The sequence below is a fragment of the Mytilus californianus genome, unplaced genomic scaffold (assembly GCF_021869535.1).
Source record: "Mytilus californianus isolate M0D057914Y unplaced genomic scaffold, xbMytCali1.0.p SCAF_10, whole genome shotgun sequence".
Taxonomy (NCBI): domain Eukaryota; kingdom Metazoa; phylum Mollusca; class Bivalvia; order Mytilida; family Mytilidae; genus Mytilus; species Mytilus californianus.
In genome coordinates, this window is record NW_026262582.1 from 34,604,024 (window position 1) to 34,627,927 (window position 23,904).

General features: G+C 34.6%; 1 protein-coding gene and 1 long non-coding RNA gene across 16 annotated transcripts in view; one reads left to right on the top strand and one right to left on the bottom strand.

Moving 5' to 3' along the window:
* Positions 1-356: 356 nt before the first annotated feature.
* LOC127717995 (uncharacterized) overlaps positions 357-23,904 on the bottom strand; it is a 93,559-nt gene continuing 70,011 nt past the window's right edge. For 7 of the 14 annotated variants that reach the window (XR_007989515.1, XR_007989513.1, XR_007989511.1 and 4 more), the window contains 2 exons: positions 21,932-22,136; positions 18,645-20,501 (listed from right to left, as the gene is read on the bottom strand). Coding sequence is in view for 7 of the 14 variants with exons in the window: in XM_052223877.1 (XP_052079837.1) it covers positions 20,368-20,501; positions 21,932-22,136 (339 nt within the window). In the remaining 7 variants the exon portion in view is untranslated. Of the gene's footprint in view, positions 2,326-3,462; positions 3,668-18,644; positions 20,502-21,931; positions 22,137-23,904 lie in introns of those variants that run through there. The other 7 variants (XM_052223876.1, XM_052223875.1, XM_052223873.1 and 4 more) reach the window with 5 other exon arrangements.
* LOC127717999 (uncharacterized) overlaps positions 13,789-23,904 on the top strand; it is a 99,422-nt gene continuing 89,306 nt past the window's right edge. The window contains exons 1-2 of one of the 2 annotated variants that reach the window (XR_007989519.1): positions 13,789-14,375; positions 15,169-15,251. This is a non-coding gene — a long non-coding RNA (uncharacterized LOC127717999). The remainder of the gene's footprint in view (positions 14,376-15,168; positions 15,252-23,904) is intronic. The other variant, XR_007989520.1, reaches the window with a different exon arrangement.

A 23,904-nucleotide genomic window follows, 5' to 3' on the forward strand; every position in this document is an offset into this window, starting at 1 on the left:
AGAGGAGAACATTTTTGTAAAAGATTGCAAAAATTTACAAATTGTTTTTAAAAATTGACTATAAAGGGCAATAACTCCTTAATGGGTCAATTTACCATTTGGGTCTTGTTGACTTATTTGTAGATCTTACTTTGCTGAACATTATTGCTGTTTACAGTTTATCTCTATCTATAATAATATTCAAGATAATAACCAAAAACTGCAAAATTTTGGGCCAGGAGAGCTAAAAATGGTAGTGATTTTAAGTTTGCATTTGAATGAAATATTGTTGCGTTAATGACCAAATCTAACAAGAAATCATACCTCTACTTAATATTTCCTTGAAAACTCTTAAAACATGAAATTTAATAAAATCATTGAACCAAACTTATTTTTATTGTCGCAGGTACGAGTCAAGTTGACACAATTTTATTAAATCTTTATACATTGTATTTGTAGATCATCATGAATTTTTCCTGACTTGCTGACTATTTTCAGTATTCTCCTTTTTCGTTAATGATTTTAGCTTTCCATTTAAAACATTACCTGTGACATTCGTTGATTTATTTCTATTATTTTATTTTCTATTTCTTTTATATTACATCTGATACCAGAAAAGAAATTAAAAAAAAACAATTTATGTAATAATAACGAGAAAATTTTAAGAGCCTGATTCGCTCAGCTGCAAAGTTTGACTGTTTCTAGTTTCAACTTATCTTTAATAGTATTCGAGATAAAAGATAAAAACTAGAAATAAGAAAAAAAATCTTCAGTTAAGGCCAAAACCTCTATAAGGAGTTACAATGTACCAATGCAATTTTTGCATTTCTGTAGATCTTGGTATTGTTGATCAGTTTTGCTGTTCACAGTTTTAATAAATGTGTTAAGGTTTTCGAGATAACAAACAAAAGGCATAACTTCGGCAATATTGACTTATTGTAGATCTTATTTTGTTGAACAGTTACACTAGCTTTGTCTATCTATATTTATAGTTTCTGCAAAAACAAAAACTGGTAAAAATTGATTTGTAAGGGCAGTAACTCCCATAAAGAGTCAATTGATAATTTCAGTGATTGTTGACATATTTGTAGATTCTCTGCTAAACATTTTCTCGTTAACACTGTCGTTCTATCTATGATAGTTTCTGCAAAATTGAAAAAAAGGGTAACAATCTCCTTTAAAGGGCAATAACTCCTGCAAGGGATCAATTGACGATTTCGTAGATCTTGTTTTGCTGCACTTTTTTGGTAAAAATCGTCTGTTAAGGACAAAAAATCCTATAAAGAGTCAACTGACAATTTTGGTCATGCAGACGTAATTTGATCTTATTTTTATAAAGTATTCTCTCTTCCTACCATAGTTTCAGCAAAAAAATCACAAAAAAGTAAAAATCATCACTCAACGGCAATAACTCCTATAAGTGTTAAATTGACAATTTCGGCAATGTTCACGTATTTGAAGATCTTTCTGTTGTAGTTGCTTCAAAATGGGTTTTCAAACTATTCTGACTTCCCCTGGATATAGATAAACCTTGACCTGCTAATCATTTTCTTTATGTCAGTTGTGCTAAAAATAAACATTTCAGGGGCAATGATCATGTTTAACCCAGTCAATTTTGCTCTAACTGCAGATATAAGCCAAACACTGCATATAACCCCCGGGTTCATTTTCTTTAGCAACAGTGACATTTTGTGTTGATAGATCAAGTAACCGGAGACAGCTTTAAACAAGATTGCGTAATAAAAATTAAAATCAAGTTTGGTAACATTCAGCCCAGTTGTTTCGGAGGTGAATATAAAAAAAGTTTACAACGACGGACGAACAGGCGTAGGACGGTGACGACTGACGCCACCAAGTGATGAGCTAAACATGATAATGATAATGTGTCATGGCTACGTTTACACATGGACGGAGTTTAGATGTTTCAATTTTTGCACGAATCGATAAGCTATTCATTGCATCAGTACTTTTTAAATAGCTAAAAAGTTTGATCAGAAAGTTATTGCCCTTTGTAAGTAAATGATTCTGCTATAGTTCTTATTACATGTACTATGATTTGCAAATTATTCAGGTTCGATTACATTACTAGTATATCAATGAATGTTCTATTGTAATAGTAATTGTCTCACTGTAGACACACTGTCAATTTAAAAAAGCTGCCTAGAATGATCATTAACTTTCTGATTATCTAAATCATCTATCTAAATCATCTAATACACAGATTACATTCCTTGATGACGATGCCAAGAATAAAACCGCCAACAAAAACTATTGATACTACATGTATTACAAATATTGCATGTCCAATGACTCCAACAGTCTGGTCTTTTTCTTGTTCCTGAAGTCCTAAAAATAAGAATAATTCATTATATTATTGTATAATAAAATCATCATAAATACCAGGATTGAAATTTTGTATTTGCGCCTGTAAACAATTATCAGTATACTACAATCTAATTAATATACAGATCATGTATCCAATCTTTGCTTATACAAGGATCTGACAGCACACTGTCCTACTTTCTTTTCTGATAATATTTACATCAGACAATGAAATTTCAGCCTTCAAATTTATGAAAATGTTTATAATTGAGGACAAAACCTGAGGATGCCGAATGGTCTTTTTATCAGAACATAGAACAGAGCGTTGTCGGATCCTTGAGTATTTAACCTAAAATTACCATTAAGCCCATAGTTTTGGGTTAACAAATATGTGAGTAACATCTTTACCCTGAAAAAAATATTTTACAGACATTTACATATTGGTAAAATGCATTTTATAACAAATATCTATTGGGATTGAGCTGTTGCTCATATCTAAGATCTCAAAATGAGGCTGTTTTGCACAAAATATAAGACGTTTGACGCCCTAATGCCAAAATGTAAGACAAACGAATTGTCTTTTTATCAGAACGTAGAACGGAACGTTGTCGGATCCTTGTAAGCGAAGCGTGTACATAGGAACTGTATTTCAATTAGATTGAGTATTATACACCTTGACATGTTTTGACGCAAAATTGACAATAGAAATATCTTCACACAAACATATTTTTAAATATCATAGATACGTTTAAGCAATGTTGTAAAAATTATTTTTTCAAAGAAAAGGAGCATGCTATCATTTTCCATTTAGAGAAAAATACTATAAACGTTAGCCAAGTACGATAATGTAACAGTATACTCCCAAAAATGTTAAAATTGAAATAATAATACTTTATAGGGAAGGAGGTACTATGATAAGAGCCATTATTTTGCCCCTGAAATTGCAAAAAATATAAAACTTATTCAAGCCTTTCAAAAATATGTCAATTCTATTGATAAATGAACAGGTTAATATAATCTGGAGACTTTAGTGTACAACGATCACTTGTGATTGTCTATTAAAGACATGTGTATGCAATTTGACTCGCCTATGCGTTTTTCATATTATTTTTTTCATTTTTCTTCACAGTTTTTGTATATTATAGATTATACATGGTTTACCTTGTTGAGTGTGTTTTAATGTGTATAGCAGACAATCCACGGTAGCTGGTTGTAAAGTGTTTACTATTCTGTTTTCTCCTATATTACACGTGACTTTCAGTGCTTTCGGACACTTTGATTTGGTTGCTGTTACGGGAAGATATATTCTGTAAGCTTGACCTGGTGCATGAGATGTTGATTTTAGTTCTTTTGAATGGTCTGTTTGCTGAAAAATTTCAGAGATTGTATTACATATCTTCGATGACTTAACATTACTTTTTGGTCCGCAATGCTCTTCAACTTCCTACATTATTTGGCCTTTTGACTTTTTTATACGAGCGTCTCTGAGAAATGCGCGTCTGAGAAAAACTATAAACCTGATATCGATGGGTTTATTTTGGTATCTTCCGCTTCTATTTAACAAATTAAAATAAAGAAGGGATGGATTTAAGTCTTAGAAGTGCATTAAAAATATAATAGATCGAATAAACAGCACAGACATAACATGTTTTTTTTTTTAAATAAATCGATGAGTTTAGATATAAGTATGACAAATCAACCCATTATAAGTTTCCGAGACCTTGGGTACCGACAAACTGCGAATTTACTTCTAATAAATATAAAATAAGGTAATAAATAAACCTTCAACATTGTTCAACTCCTTCTTTTACGGTATTTTATGACAGAGCTAGCTAATAATTACTGTATTTGATAAATCAAACAATCGCACAATGTCTAGTACGTGGTTTATGTATTTCTGTTATTTTGTATTTTTAAATAAAATTGTAATAAAAGAAAAAAAGGACAAAGTTTTCAATACATAAACTGAATTTTCAGCTCTATTAAGGATTTTACGGAGCCCTGTTGGTCTCACACAGATTATAAAGTGTCTTTTAAAGTCCTGCGCTGAAGATGTGTAAAGTCTAGCGCTGGAGATGTAAAGTCTAGCGCTAGAGATGTAAAGTCTAGCGCTGGAGATGTAAAGTCAAGCGCTGGAGATCTAAAGTCTGGCGCTGGAGATGTAAAGTCAAGCGCTGAAGATGTAAAGTCTAGCGCTGGAGATGTAAAGTCAAGCGCTGGAGATGTAAAGTCTAGCGCTGGAGATGTAAAATCAATCGAATTATACGAATTCTAAACAAAAAGAAATTAGAAAATTCAGTAAAGAGTCAGAAACTCACTAAAATAAGTAAGAAAATACCAAAACGAGAATAAAAAAAATTATAGACGGAAGAAGAAATGAAGCACACTATGACCAGCAAACAACCATTAGATAGCTGATAGTGGGGGCATAAAGAACCCTCAGATAGCTGATAGTGAGCATAAAGAACCCTCAGATAGCTGATAGTGGGCATAAAGAACCCTCAGATAGCTGATAGTGGGCATAAAGAACCCTCAGATAGCTTATAGTGGGCATAAAGAACCCTTAGATAGCTGATAGTGGACATAAAGAACCCTTAGATAACTGATAGTGGGCATAAAGAACCCTTAGATAGGTGATAGTGGGCATTACGCAGCAAAGAACAAAACACCCTCAGATAGCTGATAGTGGGCATAACAAACTCTTAAATAGCTGATAGTGGTCATAACGAACCCTCAGATAGATGATAGTGGGCATAACGAACCCTTAGATAGCTGATAATGTGCATAACGAACCCTTAGAAAGCTGATAGTGGGCATAACGAACCCTTAGATAGCTGATAGTGGGCATAACGAACCCTTAGATAGCTGATAGTGGGCATAAAGAACCCTTAGATAGCTGGTAGTGGGCAATGCGAACCCTCAGATAGCTGATAGTGGGCATAACGAACCCTTAGATAGCTGATAGTTGGCATAACGAACCTTTAGAAAGCTGCATTCTGGTACAGGATTGTGTGAATGTTCGCCAACGTCGCCAACGTCGCCAACATTTACAAAATCATTACTGTTCGCCAACGTCGCCAACATTTACGAAATCATTACTGTTCGCCAACGTCGCCAACGTCGCCAACCTTTATTCTATTTTATTCACTATCAGCTATCTAATGGTTCGTTATGCACACTATCAGCTATATATGGGTTTTTTATGTCCACTATCAGCTGTCTAAGGGTTCTTTATGCCCATTTTCAGCTAGCTAAGGGTTCCTTATGCCCATTATTAGCTATCTAGGGGTTCACTATGCCCACTATCAGCTATCTGAGGGTTCGTTATGCTCACTTTTAGCTATCTAGGGGTTCGTTATTCCCACTATCAGTTATCTGAGGGTTCTTTATGCCCACTATCAGCTATCTGAGGGTTCGTTAATATATAACAACAAACCAGTGTATACTGATATGTATCACTACAATATAATAGTTATTACGGTGAGGTTGAATTTCCTGTCATTTATTCATCATCCAAGCACGAACTTGTCACAGAAAAAAATATATCTCTGTACATTAACCTCAGTTACAGGTATAAAGATGTGATTTGTTTCTGTGACAAGTGCTTTTGACCATCCACAAGAACTTGCGGTCATCCGATGTTCAGTACTTCAGTACTTTGATTTTTCATGATAATAGCCCAAAAATGGGTGAAAATTGATGAAAAATTGGAAAATCATTAAAAATGGGAACTTTCAAATGGCATTAGCAAAGAAGGAAGTGCACCGCCATATGATTATTTCATCATCAATTACTTTCTTACAGTCATATAAAGCCAAAAATCAGGTTAAGAAAAAAGTTTAATACTAGAAATGTTTGGCTCCTCAGAGGTGTACATCCTTAGGGTCAAGGAACAGTAAATGGGCTATGTCACATATTTTGGTAAAATTTTGCAAACAACTTTGGCTCGTTGAACTATAACTGAAAATCTAAAAAATAATGTTTTTATCTCTTTTATCATCTGAAATATTACCGATTGAATTCTTTGAAAACAGGTGAACATTTGTATACAAAAGCACAAAGTGACATGAAATCGGCGAAAAACCTTCTTAGATTTGTCTTGAAATCATCAAATTTCTAATTTCTAATTTATGGTGATCTTTTAGATCTTTCGTATGAACGCGATGCAAATGTTTCAATTAAAACTTATAAAGTCACTCCACTTTTCTCTTAAAGAAAGAAAGACAGAAAGAAATGAACAAAAGATTAATTGTTTAAGCAAGGTGAACTATATAGATACGATGATATAATGTTATCAAGACAAATAGACTATAAGCAGGGCAAGTATGAATCATTTTCCATCTTGCTTGTAGCTGGCCATGGGTTGTGCCGGTTTTCACTGGGCTTTTGTCATGTTTTAACTAATACGACGTGTAGTCTAGATAGAAAAGGAGAAGTCTATGCATGTTAAACTGCCAATTATTGTGTCCGTATCACACCAGGCTATCATGAACATGGTGTTGTTTGTTGTTTTTCTTCATTGTTCATGAAAGGAACCATTGCAACAACTCTCGGGGGAGTTCATAGATTGATTGTTACAAGGTATAATGTTTATCTCTATCCTAAATCGTGAACTCTTTTCTGATGGCAGTCCTAAGAGGTTGGGACAGTTTTCCCTGAATTTTTGTCACAAGGACCATTTTCAAAATCTCCTTAAATCTTTAATGAAATTCACAAAGTCACAGTCCCTTGTGTACTTTAAGGGTTAAGGTTCTTAAAGTATTGCGGCCTTTTGTTCACAGATCATCAAATTATTAACTCCTCAAGAATAACCGAAAGTTCCCAATTGAGACCAAATCTATGAGAATGGTACCAAGACAGTTTACAACGTTTTAGGGATAGGTATATGGATGCAATCCGTGTACTAAGATACGACAAATACCAAGTCATGCAAGAAATAGATAGCAGGCCACAACCAAAAGAGAGTTCCAATTACACGACTAGACAAAGACTTCAATCTACAGTAGATACAAAATACAAGCAGCTAGACTCCAAATTCAATATTATTTTTTATTGAAACGAAGAGGCGTGTGAAAATGTGTCAGCTGAAAATTGTTTGAAATTCACGATTGACGCAACAAGTATCCAATGGCAAGTGAGACCAGTCCTCACAAACATCTATATGCCTATCCCTATGTCAAGAGTCGTAATTCAGTGATTGTCGTTAATGTTTTTCAGTCACATTTGGTTTTTTTTTTATATTTTTTTGTTATGCACATATATGGATGTTCATAAAGGAATGTTACACTTTATATGATTATTGAATCATGGTGTCACGTGTGAATCCGGATCGGATTATCTTAACCCTACCGGAGCACATAAGACAACCCCTAGTGTTTTGTTGGATTCGTGTTAATCGATCTTATGTTTTCTGTGTAGAATTTTGTTGATTTGTTTGTCTTTTCATTTTTCCTTTTTAGCTCACCTGACCCAAAGGGTCAAGTGTGAGCTTTTCTCATCACTTGGCGTCCGTCGTCCGTCGTCGTCCGTTAACTTTTACAAAAATCTTCTCCTCTGAAACTACTGGGCCAAATTGAACCAAACCTGGCCTAAATTATCCTTAGGGTATCTAGTTTGAAAAATTTCTACGTATATCTGAAGCAAAGAATTTATAGCAAATCTGACGGAGTAAAAATGTTCATCAGGTCAATATCTATATGGTTTAAAATTTTCAAACAAATCAGACAACCTGTTATTGGTTGCTGCCCCTGAATTAGTAATTTTAGGAAAATTTTGCAGTTTTTGGTTATTATCTTCAATATTATTATAGATAGAGATAAACTGTAAACCGCAAGAATGTTCAGTAATGTAAGATCTACAAATAAGTCAATATGACCAAAATTGTCAATTGACTCCTTAAGGAGTTATTGCTCTTTAAATACATTTTTCACAATTTTTCGTTAATTTTTGTAATCTTTTACAAAAATCTTCTCCTGTGAAACTACTGGGCCAAATTAAACCAAACTTGGCCTAAATCATCCTTAGGGTATCTAGTTTAAAACTATATCCAATGATTCCGTCCATCAACCAAGATGGCCGTCATAGCTAAAAATAGAACATGGGGGTAAAATGCCGTTTTTGCCTTATATCTCTGACACTAAAGCATTAAGAGCAAATCTGACGGGATAAATATGTTTATCAGGTCAAGATCTATCTGGCTAGAAATTTTCAGACGAATTAGACAACCCGTTGTTGGGTTGCTGCCCCTGAATTGGTAATTTTAAGGAAATTTTGCAGTTTTTGGTTATTATCTTGAAAATAAGTCAACATGACCAAAATTGGGAATTGACATCTTATTGGAGTTATTGTCCTTTAAAGTCATTTTCTGCAATTTATTGGTAATTTTTGTAAAATCATTTGCACCGTTTATATTCTTAGATCTTTTGATACCCGAGTAGTCGTCTGCTCTGTAAATGTACCGATTGTGTCCTATTCCTTAGTATGACATATTGACTAAATTCTGATCATTATTACGGGTTATACATGAACAGCAGGAGACGCTTACCCTGTTGACGCACCATCGTTCTGTCCGTCTGAAGTATTTGCGAATCACTCAGGTTTTTTCTGTGTTGCTTTGGATATTGAATAAACTGTTGACACAGAGATATCATAATTTCTCACCTGTAAGCAGAAAATTTCACAAAGACAATCTGATGGACAGCAACTTTCCTATTTAATTCAAAGTTGCTTGACCATGACGTAGAGGGCAGGGCCTCGAAATAATCGTCAAACAGATAATATGTACTGATAGTAGTGCAACTTAACATAAAATATCAATGATCTATCACAAGTAGTTCCTATCAAACTAACTTAAGCAGAAAACTAAACATTGAAAATTGTTAACAAGTTAATTCAAAGAAGCTGAACCATGACCTAGGGAATAGGACCTCAAAATAGTCGTCAAACTGAAATGTACTGATAGTAATGCAACTTTATATTAAATACTACTGATCTCTCACAAGTAGTTCCTATCAAACTGACTTATACAGAAAACTTAACAATTGTTGACGTCGTCGCCGTCGATTTTGATCAACATCTATGTTTCGCCTTCTGCTACTTTCGTCGCAGGCGAGACAAAAATAATAGTGTGAAGCTATTCAATACATGCAGAATAAAGACGACAATACATTAACAATAAATCTAATACTTCTATGTTAATTCTGCAAAGTGTTTCAACAGGGATTAGGGCGGAAAAAGTAGGCTGCAACCGGAAAAAGAGGGTATATTTGATACTGATAGAACTGTTGTCTTATTACAGGCCAACTTCATGTGCATCCCAATTCTGAATTAAACGCGAATTGTAGTTGTGAATTAACATCGTTGTTGAATGGGAACTGAAATGGGACGACGGATGTCAGTAAAAAGGGGACAAGCAAAAATCGTAAGTCGAAGTGAAACTGGCGATGCCATGGCAAAAAAACGAAACTAGAGGCTCTTAAGAGCCTGTGTCGCTCACCTGTATCTACTGTAGTTTTGGAAATCATGTAAAATACGGTTAAAATCATAATAGATACCCTAATAATAATTGAGGCCAAGATTGGTTTCATTTGGCCAAGTAGTTAAATTAAAAGCAGGAGATTTTTTAAAATTTTTACAAAAATTACCAATAAATTGCAGAAAATGACTTTAAAGGACAATAACTCCAATAAGATGTCAATTCCCAATTTTGGTCATGTTGACTTATTTTCAAGATAATAACCAAAAACTGCAAAATTTCCTTAAAATTACCAATTCAGGGGCAGCAACCCAACAACGGGTTGTCTAATTCGTCTGAAAATTTCTAGCCAGATAGATCTTGACCTGATAAACATATTTATCCCGTCAGATTTGCTCTTAATGCTTTAGTGTCAGTGATATAAGGCAAAAACGGCATTTTACCCCCATGTTCTATTTTTAGCCATGACGGCCATCTTGGTTGATGGACGGAATCATTGGATATATTTTTAAACTAGATACCATAAGGATGATTTAGGCCAAGTTTGGTTTAATTTGGCCCAGTAGTTTCACAGGAGAAGATTTTTGTAAAAGATTACAAAAATTAAAGAAAAATTGTGAAAAATTTATTTAAAGAGCAATAACTCCTTAAGGAGTCAATTGACAATTTTGGTCATATTGACTTATTTGTAGATCTTACATTACTGAACATTCTTGCGGTTTACAGTTTATCTCTATCTATAATAATATTGAAGATAATAACCAAAAACTGCAAAATTTTCCTAAAATTACTAATTCAGGGGCAGCAACCAATAACAGGTTGTCTGATTTGTTTGAAAATTTTAAACCATATAGATATTGACCTGATGAACATTTTTACTCCGTCAGATTTGCTATAAATTCTTTGCTTCAGATATACGTAGAAATTTTTCAAACTAGATACCCTAAGGATAATTTAGGCCAGGTTTGGTTCAATTTGGCCCAGTAGTTTCAGAGGAGAAGATTTTTGTAAAAGTTAACGGACGACGACGGACGACGGACGCCAAGTGATGAGAAAAGCTCACACTTGACCCTTTGGGTCAGGTGAGCTAAAAAGGAAAAATGAAAAGACAAACAAATCAACAAAATTCTACACAGAAAACATAAGATCGATTAACACGAATCCAACAAAACACTAGGGGTTGTCTTATGTGCTCCGGTAGGGTTAAGATAATCCGATCCGGATTCACACGTGACACCATGATTCAATAATCATATAAAGTGTAACATTCCTTTATGAACATCCATATATGTGCATAACAAAAAATATAAAAAAAAAAACAAATGTGACTGAAAAACATTAACGACAATCACTGAATTACGACTCTTGACATAGGGATAGGCATATAGATGTTTGTGAGGACTGGTCTCACTTGCCATTGGATACTTGTTGCGTCAATCGTGAATTTCAAACAATTTTCAGCTGACACATTTTCACACGCCTCTTCGTTTCAATAAAAAATAATATTGAATTTGGAGTCTAGCTGCTTGTATTTTGTATCTACTGTAGATTGAAGTCTTTGTCTAGTCGTGTAATTGGAACTCTCTTATGGTTGTGGCCTGCTATCTATTTCTTGCATGACTTGGTATTTGTCGTATCTCAGTACACGGAGTGCATCCATATACCTATCCCTAAAACGTTGTAAACTGTCTTGGTACCATTCTCATAGATTTGGTCTCAATTGGGAACTTTCGGTTATTCTTGAGGAGTTAATAATTTGATGATCTGTGAACAAAAGGCCGCAATACTTTAAGAACCTTAACCCTTAAAGTACACAAGGGACTGTGACTTTGTGAATTTCATTAAAGATTTAAGGAGATTTTGAAAATGGTCCTTGTGACAAAAATTCAGGGAAAACTGTCCCAACCTCTTAGGACTGCCATCAGAAAAGAGTTCACGATTTAGGATAGAGATAAACATTATACCTTGTAACAATCAATCTATGAACTCCCCCGAGAGTTGTTGCAATGGTTCCTTTCATGAACAATGAAGAAAAACAACAAACAACACCATGTTCATGATAGCCTGGTGTGATACGGACACAATAATTGGCAGTTTAACATGCATAGACTTCTCCTTTTCTATCTAGACTACACGTCGTATTAGTTAAAACATGACAAAAGCCCAGTGAAAACCGGCACAACCCATGGCCAGCTACAAGCAAGATGGAAAATGATTCATACTTGCCCTGCTTATAGTCTATTTGTCTTGATAACATTATATCATCGTATCTATATAGTTCACCTTGCTTAAACAATTAATCTTTTGTTCATTTCTTTCTGTTTTTCTTTCTTTAAGAGAAAAGTGGAGTGACTTTATAAGTTTTAATTGAAACATTTGCATCGCGTTCATACGAAAGATCTAAAAGATCACCATAAATTAGAAATTAGAAATTTGATGATTTCAAGACAAATCTAAGAAGGTTTTTCGCCGATTTCATGTCACTTTGTGCTTTTGTATACAAATGTTCACCTGTTTTCAAAGAATTCAATCGGTAATATTTCAGATGATAAAAGAGATAAAAACATTATTTTTTAGATTTTCAGTTATAGTTCAACGAGCCAAAGTTGTTTGCAAAATTTTACCAAAATATGTGACATAGCCCATTTACTGTTCCTTGACCCTAAGGATGTACACCTCTGAGGAGCCAAACATTTCTAGTATTAAACTTTTTTCTTAACCTGATTTTTGGCTTTATATGACTGTAAGAAAGTAATTGATGATGAAATAATCATATGGCGGTGCACTTCCTTCTTTGCTAATGCCATTTGAAAGTTCCCATTTTTAATGATTTTCCAATTTTTCATCAATTTTCACCCATTTTTGGGCTATTATCATGAAAAATCAAAGTACTGAAGTACTGAACATCGGATGACCGCAAGTTCTTGTGGATGGTCAAAAGCACTTGTCACAGAAACAAATCACATCTTTATACCTGTAACTGAGGTTAATGTACAGAGATATATTTTTTTCTGTGACAAGTTCGTGCTTGGATGATGAATAAATGACAGGAAATTCAACCTCACCGTAATAACTATTATATTGTAGTGATACATATCAGTATACACTGGTTTGTTGTTATATATTATATTAATATAACAGTTACATATATATATAATTTTCATCCATTTGTATATCAATCTATTGTACTATTCTAATAATAGTGCAGTGCAAGTGCATGGTGGACACTCTTCTTTAAAAATTCGATTTTTCTAAAAGATTGGATATAAGTAGGCATTCATATTTTCCCGCAAAAACAATTACAGAGTTACCGGTCCTTGCCGGGATTCTTGAGATATTCTTCCGCATGCTTTAACACACCTTTTCGGTACGTGTGCATATATATTATCAATGATTTTTGACTTATATATATATATATATATATATCTAACGACAAAACATTTTCATATTATTAATTTATGTTCTAAACAAAAATATTTTTATCAGTATTCATTGAAGAGATGTATTTATAACAAACGATAAAGAATGTTAGTTTGCACTCGTTAATATCCGCATATTTGTCATGTTTATAGATCGGTTATAAACCCAAAACAAAAGTTACGTAATGGAAATCTAGGCGATAACAATACTTCGGAATGCCCTCACGGTCATCGCGATGTAAAAATCACAGTTTCACAATTAAACTTTTTTTCATACTTTCACTAAAGATGAAGTGGACCAATCTGAATAATTTTAACTTAAAAAACTATAGGTTGGTGTTAGTATTAGAAAGTTTTATAAAATTTTGTTACTTTTTCTTGTCAAATTGACCATGCTGTCAATTTTGTGAATTTGGGATTTTTTTCTTTTTATAGAACAAAAAGCATATTATTTCAACTTCTTTGTTATAAATGATTGAAAAAATACATATCTAAGAATTTTGAAAAGAAAAAAATTGATATGGGATGTACATATTTTTGGTGAAATCCTTTTTTTGTACCCCTCGCCCATTTTCTCAACATTTTTGCTGATGACCCTGACCGGATTGGTTATAAAATTTGAAAATTTATTACTGAAAAACTACTTATTGTAAGAACACAATTTTTCACAGAGTTTAGTTTGATTATGCTATTTTTTAAATTCATTAATATTTTCCACTTGTATCACATGTTTCGGAAATAATTCCCGGACGATATTTCAATGAAACTGAAACATCAAAAGAATACATCCTTAACGTGCTGATCTGTATTTATCCTTAACTTTCAATGGTATATACAAACACGTTGTAAATGTGCATCAAATGTATTCGCATTGTAAATTGATACTACGAAAACAAGTGTACAAGTTCAATAACAATGCAACTTTCCCTCTTGTTTTTGTCGTCAAGTTGTGTTGAGAACTGATCAACTGGTGACTAATATACGTTTCCATAAAAACAAAAAAGTACATCTGTTGTAACGTTGTCATCAAATGAAATTTGAGTTAGACTTTAAGTTTATGTCACGATTCTTTATTTTGTATTCTTCATTCGTCATTCCTCTAAACATGCTGAATAGGTTTGCTCTTGCGATTTGTGTATTTGTCCTGTCTGGTGGCTTCATGATTGAGGGAACCCATGCTGGTATGTTTAATTTTTGTTCACGACATGTACTACTATTTTATATGTTTGAGTTCGCCTTTTGAAATGGTTATAGTAAATAGTTGCATTCAAAATGTTAGTGATTTTTTGTTTGTTCTACCCAAAGTGCGAACATGTATTCTGTTTATGGTAGTCATTCACAATGCCTATGAGAAAAAAAAGATTTAAACCCCCCATTGCTGTTGAAAAAATGCTAGATTAATTATATTGCACTCTTTAAAGGAAAGGATACACTTCATTGTTGAAATGACTATACGTTAAGACTTCAACCATTCATCTTTAAATTTGTTGTGTGTGTAGTGTTGGTTGTGGATGGGGAGGGGCATTTTGTTGTTAAACTATATGAATCTGACTTTTGCGAATAAACATTCTTTGTCAAATTCAGAAAGGAAGTGAAAAAAATGTTTGTGCAGAGATCCCATATACCACATTCACTCACCACGCACACACAAGATGGCGTTGCCAAGAAAAAGTCTTCTTTTAAATTAATACTTTCTAATTCGCGTATCGCAATATGATACTACGAAGAGGAAAGGCAAAAGGCAAATTAATAGCATATAAGCAAGTAGATGTAACATAAAGAAGTTTACAACGCTGAAAATACATATTAATACACAATAACACGTTAATATAAAAAATGTTGCTTAAAAAGCCTCGACATTTCAGTTATCATGAAAATTCATTTTGAACAAAAAGATATAGGAATTGTTTGCTGTTTAATGTTAATAAAATTATAATAATTCTAAGTTTGTCTTCATTATCTTGTTTTGATCAGAAAAATGCAGGTACCCATTTCGGAAGATAGGGGATGGTTGTTACTTCATAACCAGGTAGAAAACGACTGCAGATAGAGCATTTGTAAGTTGATAATGTCATGTCAAAAAGTTATAACCAGTGAGAAAACGACTGCAGATAGAGCATTTGTAAGTTGATATTGTCATGTCAAAAAGTCATAAAAATATGTAAAGTACCCTCGACCTGCGGTGTTCCCCTGAAGAGGAAGAAGGGGCAATTTTGCAAGAGTAAGCCGGGAAAGGATGGGCTCTGCTGGAGGCATAGCAAGCAGCCGCGCCAACAGGACGATGATGATGAGAATATTCCCATTGGAGGTAAGATTAAGGTCAGGGAGACCATCAATGAACTTCGCCGAATAGCTAAGGATGAGGGTCTGAGGGGGGTCAGCAGGATGTTGAAGGAGAAGTTGGTCAAACTCATCGAGGAGAAAACCAATCGGAAATTTGCCCGCGAAGAGGTCTTCACAAAGAAGGAGCTGAAGGCCATCGCCAAAAGACGCGGAATCACCAAATATTCCCGACTAGGAAGAGCTGCCCTTACCGACCTGGTGAAGAAGGATATCGAAAATGCCCCAGTGGAAGACGAGATCAAGGTAGTCGACCGACGCGATGCATTGAAAGGAGTCTTTGGCACAGTCAGAATCGACCCGCTCCAGCAGCATGATTTGGAAACGTTTTTCAAGGTAAGTTGCAACACCATCTCCAGGACGATCGAAGATGCCCTCACCCGAAAGAAGGGCTTGAAGGTACAGCTGAAAGTGGAGCTGGTCAAAACGAATCTCGCGACTGGGGGGAACACCTACGTTATCCCTTACTTCAGATCAGCCCAGACAGTCATCACCGAATCAGCAGACCTCGACTTCGAGATTGCGGTCATGGTAGGGAAGATCAAGGAAAGCATGTCAAGGTATATGCGCGAGGGTAGTGGATGGACTTTTGCCCACATCGAGCAGCTAGAGATCCACCTGAACGAATTCAAGCCACTTAGGGGCAGCTCCTACATACCAACCCCATCAGCACTTGCCAAAAAGAAGGCAATCGTCAACGTGAGAAATGAGGATGATCGTTGCTTCCAGTGGGCAGTGTTGGCGGCCCTGCATCATGATGAGGTGGATGGGAATCATGCTTATCGCCTGAACCAGTACAAGAAATGGGAGGGTGAGCTGAAATTTGACGATATCGACTTCCCAGTGTCCCTCAAGGCGATCGATAAATTCGAGAGGCGGAATGCAGACCTCACCACCAACGTCTATGGCTACGACGGTCTGAAGAAAGGTGAGGATGGGGAAGAGGACCTCCAGATATATCCCCTAAGGGTGGGCCATGGCGCAACCCCTTCCCACTGGGGAATTCGAATGGATGGAGCCGTCAGAAATCGAGGACATCTTGAGCTATCCGGACGACCACTAATATGACGCCATGGTGGAATGCGACCTGGAATATCCCCAAGATCTCCACGACGATCATAACGACTATCCTCTCGCGCCGGAGAATGTGGAGATTGACGAGGTGCGTAAGCTGGTGCCTAACCTAGGTAAGCGCACAAAGTACACCCTCCACTATCGAAACCTCAAAATGTATATGGGAAGGGGGATGAAGCTCGCCAAGGTCCATCGCATCATTGGATTTAGGCAATCCCCATGGCTTTAGCCGTACAACGACAAAAACACCGAGCTCAGAGCCGTGGCCAAGTCCGACGCCGAGAAAGATTTCTTCAAGCTCATGAATAATTCGGTCTTCGGCAAGACCATGGAAAATATCCGCAAGAGGGTCGATGTCCGGCTGGTCACCAACGAGAAGCAGGCGCTGAAGCTCGTGACCAAAACCAACTTCGATCGTCGGGTCGTCTTCACCGAGAACCTGGCAGCCGTCCATATGAAGAAGACGAAGCTCAAGTTCGATAAGCCCGTATACCTGGGAGCATGCATCCTGGATATTTCGAAGATCCCGATGTATGACTTCCACTACGGATTCGTGCGAAAGATGTATGGCGACGACGCCCGGCTGTTCTTTACCGACACCGACAGCTTGGCCTACGAGATCCGAACCGAGGATTTCTACAAGGATATCGCTCCCCACGTCCAGGAGAAATTCGACACGTCGAACTATCCGGCCGACCACCCCTCCGGAATTCCGGTCGGCGCAAATAAGACAATGTAACATCATATGGTATGGTTCGGTTTACATCTTTATATGATGTCAGAACATCATTATGATGATGTCGAAACATCATTATGATGATGTGCATTCATCGTCTGCAATCACTCCTATGAAGAGTGACAGTCTACTAACTATATCGTCAAAATTTGACTTTTTAATAGATCTTGCCTTGCTGATCATTTTTGTGATTTAAAGTGTCTATTATCTTTTATAATTTAAATCATATATGGCATACTAATAACCGAAAAAAATGTTTCTTTCTAGATAAAATAGATTTTATGATAGTAGGCAAAAATGAAAAAAAATGGTAAAATTTGTCATTTATGGGCAATAACTTAATGGGTCAATAGACCATTTTGGTCATGTTGACTTCTTTGTAGATCTTACTTTGCTGATCATTATTGCTGTTTACAGTTTATCTCTATCTATAACAATATTCAAGATAATAACCAAAAACTGCAAAATTTCCTTTAAATTACCGATTCAGGGGCAGTAACCCAACAACGGGTTGTCTGATGGGCTGAAAATTTCAGGGTTGATAGATCTTGACCTGATTGACATTTAACCCCATGTCAGATTTGCTCTAAATGCTTTAGTTTCAGAGATATAAGCCAAAAACTGCATTTTACCCCCAAGTTCTATTTTTAGCCATGGCGACCATCTTGGTTGACGGGCGAGGTCATCGGATATATTTTTTAAACAAGATATCCTAAGGATGATTTAAGCTAAGTTTGGTTTTATTTGGCCCAGTAGTTTCAGAGAAGAAGATTTTTGTAAAAGATTACAAAAATTTACGAAAAATTGTGAAAAATTGACTTTTAAGTGCAATAAGTCATTCTTGGGTCAATCGACAATTTTGGTCATGTGACTTACTTGTCACAGTAGATCTTATTTTATTGAACAATTTTGCAGTTTATCTCTATCTATTATAATATTCAAGATAATAACCAAATACTGCAAAATTTCCTTAAAATTACCGATTCAGGGGCAGCAACCCAAAAACGAGTTGTCTTGTGCGTCTGAAAATTTCAGGGCAGAGTTTGGTTTTATTTGGCCCAGTAGTTTCAGAGGAGAAGATTTTTGTAAAAGTTAACGGACGACGACGGACGACGGACGCCAAATGATGAGAAAAGCTCACTTTGCCCTCTTGGGCCAAGTGAGCTAAAAATGGTAGTGATTTTAAGTTTGCACTTGAATGAAATCCTTTTTGCGTTAATGACCAAATCTAACAAGAAATCATACCTCTACTTAATATTTCCTTGAAAACTCTTCAAAAACATGAAATTTAATAATATCATTGAACTAAACTTATTTTTATTGTCGCAGGTACGAGTTAAGCTGACACAATTTTATTAAATCTTTATACATTGTATATTTAGATCATCATGAATTTTTCCTGCCTTGCTGACTATATTCAGTATTCTCCTTTTCGTTAATGATTTAAGCTTTCCATTTAAAACATTACCTGTGACATTCGTTGATTTATTTCTATTATTTTATTTTCTATTTCCTTTTTATTACATCTGATACCAGAAAAGAAATAAAAAAAAACAATTTATGTAATAATAACGAGAAACTTCTAAGAGCCTGATTCGCTCATCTGCAAAGTTTGACTGTTTCTAGTTTCATCTTATCTTTAATAGTATTCGAGGTAAAAGATAAAAACTAGAAATAAGAAAAAAAATCTTCAGTTAAGGCCAAAACGTCTATAAGGAGTTACAATGTACCAACGCAATTTTTGCATTTTTGTAGATCATGGTATTGTTGATCAGTTTTGCTGTTCACAGTTTTGATATATGTGTTAAGGTTTTCGAGATAACAAACAAAAGGCATAACTTCGGCAATATTGACTTATTGTGGATCTTATTTTGTTGAACAGTTACACTAGCTCTGTCTATCTATATTTATAGTTTCTGCAAAAACAAAAACTGGTAAAAATTGATTTATAAGGGCAGTAACTCCCATAAGGAGTCAATTGATAATTTCAGTGATTGTTGACTTATTTGTAGATTCTCTGCTAAATATTTACCCGTTAACACTGTCGCTCTATCTGTTAGTTTCTTCAAAATTGAAAAAAGGGGTAAAAATTTCCTTTAAAGGGCAATAACTCCTACTAAAGAGTCAACTGATAATTTTGGTCATGCAGACGTAATTTGATCTTATTTTTATTAAGTATTCTCTCTTTCTACCATAGCTTCCGCAAAAAAATCACAAAAAAGTAAAAATCATCATTCAATGGCAATAACTCCTATAAGTGTTAAATTGACAATTTCGGCAATGTTCACGTATTTGTAGATCTTTCTGTTGTAGTTGCTTCAAAATGGGTATTCAAACTATTCTGAATTCTCCTGGATATAGACCTTGACCTGCTGATCATTTTCTTCATGTCAGTTGTGCTAACAATAAACATTTCAGGGGCAATGATCATGTTTAACCCAGTCAATTTTTCTCTTACTGCAGATATATGCCAAACACTACATATAACCCCCGTGTTCTTTTAGAAACAGTGACATTGTTTGCTAATAGATCAAGTAACCGGAGTCAGCTTTAAACAAGATTGCGTAAGGAAAATTAAGGTCAAGTTTGGTAACATTTAGCCAAGTTGTTTCGGAGGTGAATATTTAAAAAGAGTTTACAAGAAGGGATCGAAGAACAAGCGTAGGACGAATGACGATGACGCCAAGTGATGAGCTAAACATGATAATGATAATGTGTCATGGCTACGTTTACGTATGGACGGAGTTTGGATGTTTCAATTTTTCACGAATCGATAACCTATTTATTGCATCTGTACTTTTTAAATAGTTACAAAGTTTGATCAGAAAGTTAGGTGTCCTTTGTAAGTAAATGATTCTGTTGTAGTTCTTATTACATGTACTATGATTTGCAAATTATTCAGGTTCGATTACATTACTAGTATATCAATGAATGTTCTATTGTAATAGTAATTGTTTCACTGTAAACACACTGTCAATTTAAAAAGCTGCCTAGAATGATCATTAACTTTCTGATTATCTAAATCATCTAATACACAGATTACATTCCTTGATGACGATGCCAAGAATAAAACCGCCAACAAAAACTATTGATACTATTACAAATATTGCAAGTCCAATGAGTCCAACAGTCTGGTCTTTTTCTTGTTCCTGAAGTCCTAAAAATAAGAATAATTCATTATATTATTGTACAACGTGTATAATAAAATCATCATAAATACCAGGATTGAAATTTTGTATTTGCCCCAGTAAACAATTATTAATGTACAACAATCTGATTAAAATACAGATCTTGTCCAAGCTTTGCTTATACAAGGATCTGACAGCACACCGTTCTACTTTCTTTTCTGATAATATTTACATCAGCCAATGAAATTTCAGCATTCAAACTTATGAAAATGTTTATAATTTGAGGACAAAACCTGAGGATGCCTAACTCGAATAATTCAAGCCCTTACCGTCTCCGATTGTGATCGATAGGGAGCGATTTATGTGTGCATGACTTGATATGTATGTTTTGTTTAATTTGTTGCTCTTTCGGTTTTAAAAGCTCTTCAGGGCTTATGTTTATACTTGTATTTGCACATACCGACTCTAAATAAAGCTTTGTGTCTTATGTTATACTTGTATTTGCACATACCGACTCTAAATAAAGCGTTATGTCTTATGTCTTATGTAATATAACGAATGGATTATTCGGGTTAGAGGATGCCGAATGGTCTTTTTATCAGAACGTAGAACGGAGCGTAGTCGGATCCTTGAGTATTTAACCTAAAATTACCATTAAGCCCATAGTTTTGGGTTAACAAATATCATGTGAGTTACATCTTTACCCTGAAAAAATATTTAACAGACATTTACATCTTTGTAAAATGCATTTTGTAACAAATATCTATTGGGATTGAGCTGTTGCTCATATCTAAGATCTCAAAATGAGGCTGTCTTGCACAAAATATAAGACGTTTGAAGCCCTAATGCCAAATTGAAGACAAACGAATTGTCTTTTTATCAGAACGTAGAACGGAGCGTTGTCGGATCCTTGTAAGCGAAGCGTGTACATAGGAACTGTATTTCAATTAGATTGAGTATTATACATTTTTAAGTGTTTTGACATAAAATTGACAAAAGAAATATCTTCAAACAAAAATATTTTTAAATGTCATAGATACGTTTAAGCAATGTTGTAAAAATTATTTTTCAAAGAAAAGGAGCATGCTATCATTTTCCATTTAGAGAAAAATACGTCAAACGTTAGCCAAGTGCGATAATGTAACAGTTTACTCCCAAAAATGTTAAAATTAAAATAATAATACTTTAGAAGGAAGGAGGTATGATAAGAGCCATTATTTTGTCCCTGAAATTGCAAAAAAAATAAAACTTATCCAAGACTTTCAAAAATATGTCAATTTTATTGATAAATGAACAGGTTAATATAATCTGGAGAGTTTAGTGTATAACGATCACTTGTGATTGTCTATTAAAGACATGTGTATGCAATTTGACTCGCCTATGCGTTTTTCATATTATTTTTTTCATTTTTCTTGACAGTGTTTGTATATTATAGATTATACATTTGTACATGGTTTACCTTGTTGAGTGTGTTTTAATGTGTACGGCAGACAATCCACGGAAGCTGGTTGTAAAGTGTTAACTATTCTGCTTTCTCCTATATTACACGTGACTTTCAGTGCTTTCGGGCACTTTGATTTGATGGCTGTTACGGGAAGATATATTCTGTAAGTTTGACCTGGTGCATGAGATGTTGATTTTAGTTCTTTTGAATGGTCTGCTTGCTGAAAAATTTCAGAGATGTATTACATATCTTAGATGACTTAACATTAATTTTTGGTCCGCAATGCTCTTCAACTTCCTAAATTATTTGGCCTTTTGACTTTTTTATACGAGCGTCTGAGAAAAAATATAAACCTGATATCTTTGATGGGTTTATTTTGGTATCTTCCGCTTCTGTTTAACAAATTAAAATAAAGAAAGGATAGATTTAAGTCTTACAAGTGCATTAAAAATATAATAGATAGAACAAACAGCACAGAAGTAACATGGTTTTTTTTAAATAAATTGATGGGTTCAGATATAAGTATGTCAAATCAACCCATTATAAGTTTCCGAGAACTTGGGTACCGACAAACTGCGAATTTACTTCTAATAAATATAAAATAAGGTAATAAATAAACCTTCAACATTGTTCAACTCCTTCTTTTACGGTATTTTATGACAGAGCTAGCTAATAATTACTGTATTTGATAAATCAAACAATCGCACGATGTCTAGTACGTGGTTTATGTTACTTTTGTATCTTAAAATTATATTGTAATAAAAGAAAAGAATGACAAAGTTTTCAATACATAAACTGAATTTTCAGCTCTATTAAGGATTTACATCTAAAAAGAAAGTAGAATTTGAACACTTTATTCACCTTGACGGTATTTGATGACAGAGATTGTAGCAAAAGGTAGGAAACGCCTGGGAGAAATCAAAGAAACACACACTGTCTTAGTGTTATATGTATATTTTGTATTACTTGTATCCATTAAGGTAACACGATAGTGACGATACCGAATGGCATATCTCACGATTTCTAAACTTTTTGGCACACTTGTACTTTGATTCGAGTTACATCGGAATATGAAATAAAAAATGGGGGTCACCTTTTTTGTTTTCGTGAAATTTTCATAAAAAAACGTCAATTTTGGCGACAAATTTACATAGATATATATGGGAAATGCCTTTTTTTCGACTTGTCCTTTTAGATTTTACAATTGATGGCTATTTTCTTATATACGGAGATAGATTAAAAACTAGCATAATATCCAGGATTGCATACTGAATGCATGCATGTATAGAAACACATATGACATCATTGTTTTTTTTTTAGATAAATTGCTTCAAAGTTGATCGATACGCTTAGAAATTGACCGAAAACATGTAACGTTATTTAAAACTGTATGTAAAATTTCACTTAAAAAGACAAAGTTCAACATTATTTCATTCGTGAAAAATTATACCCAAAAAATCCTGATAATATAATATATGCACCCTCAAGATAAGTAAAACACTCTGCGCAATATAAAAGTTCCAGCTTGAAATTGTACATGTAGGAGGAGTAAGCTGGGGTCTGCACTCTGCGTGCCTTCCTGCATTAGTCACGATTATCTAGATGTCTTTTGTTTTGTTGTCGTTAATTGGCCAGTTGCTGTCTAAAATGTATATCCCGCATCTCCATTTATTCACACAAAGAAATACCAACACTTTGTTTTACATATATACTTGTATACCTGTTATGAAAACTCCTTATAAGACTGCGAATGCCCTCTGGTTTTTCCGACGCCTATGTGAGCAATATGCCCCTCCCAAAATAGGCAACTTTGTTAATCGTCTTTCAGTCGTATTGTCTCCCTACTTTGTCAAATGGTGCGTTTTTCGTCATCTGTACTTGTACATTATGTCCAACACAATACACCAAAAACACACCAATCCCCGAATACCCAAGCGTAAATTAACATGAATATAAAATCTAAATGTTTTTAAGATCTCGTTGTTTTT